A 10,155-nucleotide genomic window follows, 5' to 3' on the forward strand; every position below is an offset into this window, starting at 1 on the left:
TAATGACACTTTTAATGCAAAGTTGCTCTAAAAGTTGCATTGAAAGTCCATTAAAAAGTCCAACTTTGCATTAAATTATCATAATTTACAAAATTATGCAAAGTTGCTCTAAAAGTTGCGTTGAAAGTCCATTAAAAAGTCCAACTTTGCATTGAATTATCATAATTTACAAAATCATGCAAAGTTGGCACTTTTAATGGACTTTTAATGCAACTTTTAGAGCAACTTTGCATTAAAAGTGTCATTATTTACCGAATGACACTTCATGACAACCGTCATAAGCATTCATATAGACTTCTTTATGTTCATGACAGGTGTTCTGTCATGTTTATGACAGTGTCATGTCAGTCTTATGCACACTCCTTCAAATAAAGTGTTACCGCAAAACTTTATTTCAGGTCAATCAAATTCACTGTATTTCATTAAAAATGTGGGAGTTTATGAAAGCAATACTTAGAATTAAAATATTACAATACAAATATTTATAACACAGACATGCGGGATCAATTAAAAGTATGTTTAGTACCTGTTAAAGGTAGATACTTTCAAAATTTAATTTTTTAATATGGTAAATGAGCCTCATCAGAACATATATTCCAATTTGCTGACATGTACCCTAACATGATATACATGTCAGTAAAACTGAAATAGCTTTTTAAAATTGTCATGACTTATTTATTTTTTTTAATCACCAAAAGCTGGGATTTTAACAGGGATGTGTAAACCTTTGAGAGTCGCCTTCTATACTTGGTTTTTAGTCGTTGTTTCATCTGAGCCTTGACAACAAAAGATTTAATAACCTACTCATCATCTACTTTAAAGTTACTCGGTTATATGAGTCAAATAAATAATTTATATGGCTGACACTAACTGGAGCTGAACTTGTGCATTTCAGCACATGCATACAAACTGATTCTGTTTACAGATATAAGTTAGAATAAAGCAGGGATGAAGTAGTAACATGTGGGTGAGTGATAGATTGAGGAACTGGCAAAGGGCCCAACATTTTAGTTTTGTTTTTGTTTGTTTTACTCAATGAAATGGTATTTAAGTTGTGTAGATTTCTGTCCTGACTTGGGACAGAGTGTTTTATTTGTCTAGGGTGAAGCAGGCAGTAACTTTTACAACATATGCTTCTAACAGCACATAATGAACAGTCAAACTTGAAAACTTGAGGTAAAACAGAAAAATCAAGCAAAGTCTTTTTGCAAACATTGAGCTTCCACTATTATCCTTGTAGTTTGCTCAATACCATCTACACATTTAAGTTCAAAGTTACTCAGAGCTATAGTATGTAAATATATGTTTAAGAAAGCATTAAACGACAGGAGCGATAAAGCATTAAGGCCAAGAACTGTTTTGTCTGTTGACATTTCTTTGCAGTTTCATGCATCCCACCCAGTTCCCCCTGCTGATCCCCGTGAGTCAGCCAGTGGTTGTGAAACAGATTTCTTTCTTATCTTTGCTAATTGTCTTCTCATATACCCCACCAGCTCCTCTTCTCACCTTTGTTCCCGTCTGACTTGTCGCACGTACGTGTGTCTCTCAGCACATTCCTGCCTCGGTGTGTCATTTAGCAGCTCTCCACAGGAGAACATCTTTGGCTTTCTCTGAGATTCGAGAATAAAGTTTGCGAATTACCCTCTGGGTTCCCAGATTTCCTGATCAAATAAGGAATTGTATCAAGGATGAGAAAAGCGACCTTATTCATATTCAACCCAGTGAGCTGTAGCTTTGTTTAAGGGGGAAAAAAAACAAAAGTTGGTTGACTTGTACATATATGGTCTTCTCCAAGTTCAGCACAAGAACTCCTTTGTGAAGAATTACGTCACTCCTTGAGAATAGCCAAGCAAAACATGTTTTTCTTTTGTTTTTTTTTTGTTTTTTGTTTTAACAGGACCACTTCAATTGTTGTACATTTGCAAAAGTTTTTGCAGTGCACAATTCAAAGAGTTAAAATGGCAAGGAGACTGCTCTGGTTAAAGTTGGCAGCAGCAACGTGAATCACAAACCTGCCAAGCTACACATGCATCAGGATTTCCACACAATGAGATTTGAAACCTTTTTAAAACGGTGAGGTCTTCCCAGAAAGCTGTTTAGATTTGAGATACGTGACGCCATGGCAACAATAACACACAAACATGAACACACACACACACACACACACACACACACACATTCATCCATCCATCCAGTTTTCTGTTTTTACTTGTTTGTCATTCTTAAATATTTCAGGTCATCAAACCATTTTTACAGTTTTTTTAATGCTGAGACATGAAATTGATACTATCTCACAATTTGGCAAGAAAACTGTTTGATAAGTAATTATAGAGTTTTAGTGGAAGTGTTCCAGTTTAAAAAAAAAACATCTGAGGTTTTGTGTTAAATGTGTGAAGTGTTGTGAAAAGCTGGGCAGAACTGCTTGCTCCTCTATCTTAATAAATCAAATGATTAGTATCAGTACCGAACATAACACGCAGGCACTTGTAAAACTGATCCCACTCTACATGGTTCCTCTTTCATGAGATCTTAAGGTGTTGAACTCGACTTCTTTCTAAAATCCGTACAGAAATCTTTTGTCTCTGTGACATTTAGCACTGAGTTGAAATTGAGAGTGAGGGAAAATGTTTTCTCAGTCTTTTTATAATTTGCTGTATGGGCGGGTTGCATTGAAACTAAGGTGGGGTCTGGTAATAGGAAGAAGGATTGGACTGTATTTGTTTTTGACCTCACAGATATAGGAGGAATTCACTTGGTGAGTGAGCATATAAACACATCGATAATAAAAGTGCTCAGAAGAATGGCTGAACCATAAAGTTTTTTCCTTGGACCAATTGTAAATGCATCCATAATCCCAAACTAGTCAGTGTAGCGCACTTCGCTATTTTACACATGGGTTCATATCTTTGGTTAGTGACTGTTTTGGACAAGGATCCTTGAATAAAATTCACCAAGTAAATGGGTAGATCTGCTGCTTCCACAACTGTGAGACATATTGTCACTTCTCAGCACCAACATCACACTGAGCAGCCGAGTTTCACTGACACATCTATGATAAGAGGCTGTGAAGTGGATAAGATGGTGGCAAAATTAGATTCTTAATGGTATGAATTTTTATAGATATAAAATATGACAGGCATCAGTCAACAACCGTAAACCTTCTAGAAGTTGAATTATTTCTAAAGTATGGAAAGTTCACCTTTTCAAATATCTGAACAAATTTGACTTTTTTTGCATTACAACCGTAAAACGAAGAATGCTCTGACTGTTCTTGTGACTTGAGTCTCTAATTTGCTACAAATGTGTAACATGACGTAATTTTCTTTCCTGACATTGCCTCACTTCTACCCCTCTTGCTCTCTCCTCTTCACTGCAGCCAATCGCGGCCCGGCGGGGTGCCTCCCCTGCTCTGATAAATACCACGGAGGACAAGAGAGTCTCCATCGGCCCCCGACTCTTCTCCTCTCTCACCGCCTCGGTGCTACAGACTCCCACTGTGACCATGTCTGTCAGAGCTGTAAAGACCACCGCCCTCTCCACGGTGTCGTCCTCCAGGGGTCCCACCCAGGGCTACAGCAGCCGCTCATTCTCCGGCTATGGGGGCTACGGCGTGGGGAGTGCCAGGCAGAGCTACGCCACCCGCTCCTCCTATGGAGGAGTTGGCAGCAGTGGTGCTTCTGTCGGTGCTGCTGGGGGGTTTGGACTGAGAGGAGGTGGAGGGGATTTCGGCCATGTGGGCTTCGGTGGGGGTATTGCTAATGAAGTGGCGGCCCCCATCACCGCCGTGACTGTGAACAAGAGCCTGCTGGCTCCCCTTAACCTGGAGATCGACCCCACCATCCAGGCCGTCCGCGTCCAGGAGAAGGAGCAGATCAAGACCCTCAACAACCGCTTTGCTTCCTTCATCGACAAGGTCAGTCACTCAAGAGGTTACTGTAGCAGAATGTCAGGGACCAACACAACCTCAGGGAGAAGAAACCTTTGTGTCTATATAACAGGGGGGAAAACCATCTTTCACTCTGTTGTAGAGCTAATCTGCAACAATATGGTAAGGCAATTTGATCCATTAATCTGACCCATTAAGCAGTCAGGGCAGGACACATTAGAGAAAGTGAAAGTTTCTATCCACAGCAGAAACAGAAAACAAATAATGCACATTGTGTTGACCTGACTGTTGGGATAGATAATAAAAAAACTCAGGAAGTGCAAAGGAAATGAGTGTTCTGCACACCAAAGCAGGTGATCGGCCTTGGGACATTAATGCCTTGCAGAACAAGATTCTTTAAAATTATATTTGTGGAACAAATCTGGGGGAAATGACTTGTTCTGCATAGAGGCCTAAATAAGTTCACTCAAAGAGCTCAGGATGAAAAGTCACTCTCAATCCAGCAGTGTTTTTGAGAAATGCCCTGCAGAATCACTTACAGAAGAGAAAGTTTCAGGGGTCAGTTTCACTTACTGGTTAAGAGTAAACCAATTCCCTGTGTTTTATTTATTTATTTATTTTTTTAAAGCCCAGTTACAGCTAGTACAACCATAAACGGAGAGGAGTGGAAGTAATTTGAGAAATAGCTGCAAGAGACAAGCCTCTTGTTTTAAAGATGTTCAGTAAATCTTTGCAGAAGGAACTTGAACAATGCCTGTTTTATGAGGCCAAGAAAGCTTTTATGCTGAAAGAAGAATGGATCATTGTTGTACCTCCTAAATTAAACACGACAATTCTTTTTACAGAACAACGCTTGTGTTCTGCGACGGACTTGTTAGATTCTTCAGTGAGTTGCAATTTTTCAGCGTCACATAGTAGTTTTCTTTATTCAAGGAGGCTCTCAAAAATGAAAGGGGATTTTAAATAAAGCCTGCAGTAATTCCTTGGATCACAAACCACAGCTCTCTCTCCCTTTGCTGCCCGGACCAGTGTGACAGCAACAAGAGTACACACAGAACCATGTGTCTATCATCATGTTGACTCCACCTACAGACAGAAAAGAATCATTGCACAATTGGCACCTAGGACACAGTACCACATTGTGTTTAACTGTAGCATTCTATGAAAAATTTATATTTTTAAGCAAACTTTTAGTGTCTTTCAGCTGTCAAACTTATTGCTTTTTTTTTTTTTTGAGTCATCCCTGGACTTTATATTAATTAATTATCCATTTGTTCTTTGACAAATGAAAGAAAAAGAGTGTATGTGTTTTTACAAATGAATATAGGTTGCAAAATCTCACTCTTTTATAACATTATAATAGCCATTAAAGTTTAGCTTTGGACCATAACTCCTACTTCTGCATCATCAGCCAGTGGGGTGCTGAGCGGACATGTTCATAACTCAGGAAGGACTTGTTCAGGTTGAAAGGACAGATAACTTTGCGTCTGGTTGTGCCGCACTGGGAAGAAAGCCATACGAGAGAGAATAAACACAAATTTAATCAATGGCTCTCGTTGTCTTCAGGTACGCTTCCTCGAACAGCAAAATAAAATGCTCGAGACCAAGTGGAAGCTTCTGCAGGAGCAGACCACGTCTCGGTCCAACATCGACGCCATGTTTGAGGCGTACATAGCCAGCCTTCGTAAGCAGCTGGACAACCTGGGTCATGAAAAACTCAAACTGGATTCCGACCTGCACCAGACGACTAGCCTGGTGGAGGACTACAAAAACAAGTATGTGGAGCTGCGGCTTAAACACTAAACTGGTTTGATTCTTTTTCCACCCTCATGTCCTGGAAAGTCCAGCTTTCCCAAAAGTCTTTTAGTGCAGCTTGTGTTAATCACCCTGAAGTTTTAAAACCAGAGGGGGAAGGGAGGGAATGAAAAAACGATTAAGAAATTGTACCAATTGCCAATTCATGTAATTTAAGATTAGGCATTTGGAAATACAGAATGTAAGTCTGATACTTCACTAAACTCAACCCCACTTTGACTCATGTTCTGCAGTTAATTGAAGCAGTATGCTAACGACGGCATGTTTACTCTTTGTTTTTATATGTCTTGTTAATTTGGATCACAATGACTTGTTTGAGGGCAGTGTTGGCAACACAACACATTAAGTTAACATGAGTTCTCTTTTTTTCTGCTTTCTAAGGTATGAAGAGGAGATCAACAAGCGCAATGAGTGTGAGAATAACTTTGTCCTCATGAAGAAGGTCTGTGCAAATTTACCTAAAAAAATAATGCACTGGGACATTTCCATAAACTGTCTGGTATTCACCATTAAACGCTATGATTTGAAGGACACAGATGCAGCCTACATGATCAAAGTGGAGCTGGAGGCAAAGCTGGATGGGCTCTCAGATGAGATCGAGTTCTTGAGGCAGCTCTTTGATGCGGTAAAAACCTGTTATAACCACACAGTTCCACATTAATGGCTCCCTACAGTAAAAGTTCTGTTTTTACAGCTTTTTTTTTTTTTTTTTTAATATCTTATCATTTTCTGTAGGAAATTAATGAGTTGCAAAGTCAGATCAAGGACATATCTGTTGTGGTGGAGATGGACAACAGCCGCGATCTTGACATGGACGCTATTATTGCTGAGGTGCGAGCTCAGTATGAGGACATCGCCAGCAGGAGCAGAGCGGAGGCTGAATCCTGGTACCAGAACAAGGTGGTACAAGATTTATGATGACTTAACGTGAAACCTAACTGATGCATAGCTGCATTGTTTTGTTTATTTATTTTTTTTGTAATTATTGTATAGGTCGATTGAAAAATCTCGGGTTGTTTGTTTTTATAACCAGTCTTACAATCTTCCTTAAATGTTTCTTCATATTTAAAAACTGGCTAGACTAGGAACAATCCACGTATGTTGTTTTATTACAAACACCAGCTGACAGAAGCGTTTCATGTGACACTGACACAAATCGTATCTCTACAGGCTCCAAGAATTTTGTCTAGCAGAATTTACCTTGCTACCTACCCTCTTACACCTAACCTCCACCCTGGGAAAGTGAAATCTCCCCTTCCGACTTGGAAACATGCTAGGCTACATCTACATGCTTATCCCTCTGGTGGTCATATGTGGCCTCCATCTGTTCTTCCCATGGGATCAGTTCTATTATGTCTGCTACCCTGGTAGATACTGACCTGAGGACAATATCTGGGTGTAGACATTTCACTGGGGTAATGAAATGAAATTCATTGGGGAATTTGGTACATTAAGAGTAATTTTCGTAGGATGGTTGTTGCAAAAGGACAACAAGTTGTGATGACTTCCATGTATTTGAGGTAGTTTCACAACATTACCAAAGCTGACTGCCATTTAGGAATGCAATGTTAGTGTCATGTTGAGTGGCAATTTCCTGATATATGTGCAAAATCATGCTATGAAGACCAAGGTATAAGGTAAGACTTTTTATGCAGCCCAAGTGTGGTTCTGGTGTGGAGCAAGGAGTCCGTACACATTCAAGATACTAGTTCTGAGAATGCTGGGGAGTCTGAAGAAGGAGGGAGGATGTGAGTCTGATGGCGGAGAGCGTGTTGTTATTTCAGGTTTCATGCTGTTATCTGCCTCCAGCGTGCTCTGCTCTCTCTGGTCAGACCGTTAGCATAAGAAATTACCATTTATGTACTTCTAAGTGGCAAACGGAGACGGAAGAAGCAGCTGAAAAACATAATAAACTTCGGATGTGAAAATGAAAAGAATGAGAAATTAATGAAACAATTTCTGTGTTCCAGTATGCAGAGATGCAACAGTCAGCTGGAAAATACGACAACGATCTCAAGTCAACCAGGGCTGAAATCGCAGACATGAACCGCAGAATCATGAGGCTCCAGTCTGAAATCGAAATGGTTAAAGCTCAGGTAATAAATCAAGCCTAAATATGGTCTGCTTTTTTACTTTACTTTACTTTACTTTGGATTCACATTTTTTAAATACTCATTAATTTGAATTATAAGTCCACGATTCAGAGACTACTTTGTTTCAGTTTCTCAAGGCTATAAGCTTTTGCTTTTCCTTCAACTCTCTCTGTTTATGTCCCCCCACTCTTAGAGAAACAACTTGGAGGCTCAGATAGCTGAGGCTGAGGAGCGGGGCGAGCTGGCAGTGAAGGACGCCAAGCTGCGGATCAGAGACCTGGAGGAAGCTCTCCAGAGAGCTAAGCAGGACATGGCCCTGCAGGTCCGCCAGTACCAAGAACTGATGAATGTGAAGCTGGCTCTGGATATTGAAATAGCCACTTATAAAAAGCTGCTGGAAGGAGAGGAGATCAGGTAAACTGTTGCTGCTTTATGGCTTATGCGCCACCCGGTGGTGATAATGAGAACTGCATCCACGTGAAAAATAAAGTTGGTTTCTATTCCTTCCACAGGCTAGCAACAGGAATCAAGACCAGCGTGTCTCAGCAGACTTGTAAGTCCACGCTGTGGTTTCATGGAAAAAAACAAACAAAAAAAAAAACAGCGTCTTACACATTGACGCAAACAGCATCACTTTGGTTTTTAATCTTTTCTCTCTTCTTACCACATAGCCTTCAACTATAACGCCGCCTATAATCTGGAGACCTCCCGTATCCCATCCTATGCCAGTTCTTCCCTTGATTCAATTAAGTCAAGCAGTGGTTTGACCTCTGCCCTCGAAGACGGGGCTGTGAAGACCACCACGGTGACCACGACCGAAACCGTGGTGACCAAGACTGAGGAGAAGGAGGAAGAGACTCAAGGAGTAACCGAGGAAGAAGAGAAGAAGGAGGAGGAGGAGAAGGTGGAGGCTGAAGCTGAAGCTGAGGCTGTAGCTGAATAGCGGTGTCTTGATTTGTTCCTGATTTTGATCTTGGTGACTAAAAATAAAGCAGATCTTCCCAACCTATTGATCACTTCTTTAAAACTGTATGAATGAAAACTAAGTTCTGATGCAAGAACTATAAACAAACTTCTTTTTTTTTCTCTCCAATAAGAGATGCTGGATGAGGCAGCTTTATTTCCAAACCATGAAGTTTTTAAAGGGGGCACAATATGCAAAATCTGTTTTTTGCGTTTTTCTTTTCGCTTTATGTCACGTTATAATGTTATTCCGTCATCAAGCACAAACCTTGAGTGTTGCTTTCACTTATTCATGCATGTCTGAGAAACCCTTGAGTCTCCCGTGGCAGTCATTTTGGTACGGATAGCTTCCATATCTGGGTGGGGGTGCCTTAGCTCCTGCTCAAACAAAGCGTCACCTAATTCCACAAAGCTTTTCCTTGGAGCTGCAGACTCCAGCCAAGCTTGCCTCACAGAGCAAAAAACTATCTATTTTTCTACATTTCTGTTTTTTTTTCCCTTTGTTTCTATTCTGCAACTTTGTTGAAAAAAAAAAGAGTGTATTATATCTTAAATTCAGTTTTTGCCAGTAATAAGGGATAATCGCACTGGCACTTTTCAACCAGCAGATGGCGGTGCTATAAAGCACAGCTGTAATGTGGAGCTTCAGTTCTTTCCGTGATCATTTAAAAACGGAAATTTAACATATTTCATAACATATTTCATAATATATATATATATATATATATATATATATATATATATATATATATATATATATATATATATATGTTGGCAACAAAGTCAGTTTTCACTGGAAGAATTAAAACAATGCATTCAGTTCTGTTCTGAGTCACTGCATTAAAAACATTGATAAAAGGTTAGTTGCGCTTCACTCAGCAGCAGTAGGAAAACATTTGAAGCATCATAGTGGTATTTTTGCATTATCATATGGTTTGTGTGTGTGTGTGTGTGTGTGTGTGTGATGAATGTGTACATATCACACACACACACACACACGTGCACAGACCCGTTTACCTATTAACAGAGTTAGAAAGAGAAACCTAATGGATACGAGGGATGCTATCATTTCTTTCTCGTAACACCAGTCGAGTACCAGCCTGCCTTGGTCCTGACGCACATCAGCTTAAGAAATTTCTATGTGGCAAAATCAACGATCGGTCATGGCTTCTTGTTAAATGATGTCAGACCCTTTTACAGTTAGATTTCCAGCCAGAGTTCTCATAAAGCAATGTAATCAAAAATTCAGGTAAATACAAGTAAAACTGGGATAAGTGAGGGGACAGCGATTGTCCAAATGTGACCAAGTATAATTCAGTAGTATAATCTTTTCTCTTTTTCAGTAAAAAAAAAAAAAAGTCCATCGAGGAACAGGTTTGAGCAAGGATAATGGGTGGA

The 10,155-nt window shown here is 39.9% G+C and overlaps 1 protein-coding gene across 1 annotated transcript; it reads left to right on the forward strand.

Moving 5' to 3' along the window:
• The first annotated feature begins 3,422 nt into the window (after positions 1–3,422).
• On the forward strand, positions 3,423–8,803 carry LOC106952775 (keratin, type II cytoskeletal 8-like). The gene is made up of 9 exons (XM_015041111.1): positions 3,423–3,913; positions 5,453–5,661; positions 6,083–6,143; positions 6,231–6,326; positions 6,437–6,601; positions 7,672–7,797; positions 7,988–8,208; positions 8,307–8,347; positions 8,466–8,803. Exons 1-9 carry the CDS (start codon positions 3,503–3,505, stop codon positions 8,735–8,737), a joined length of 1,602 nt encoding a protein of 533 aa, XP_014896597.1. The 5' UTR covers positions 3,423–3,502; the 3' UTR covers positions 8,738–8,803.
• The last annotated feature ends 1,352 nt before the right edge of the window (positions 8,804–10,155 follow it).

The sequence above is a fragment of the Poecilia latipinna genome, unplaced genomic scaffold, assembly GCF_001443285.1.
Source record: "Poecilia latipinna isolate Pla-1442-1.1 unplaced genomic scaffold, P_latipinna-1.0 Scaffold538, whole genome shotgun sequence".
Taxonomy (NCBI): Eukaryota; Metazoa; Chordata; class Actinopteri; order Cyprinodontiformes; family Poeciliidae; genus Poecilia; species Poecilia latipinna.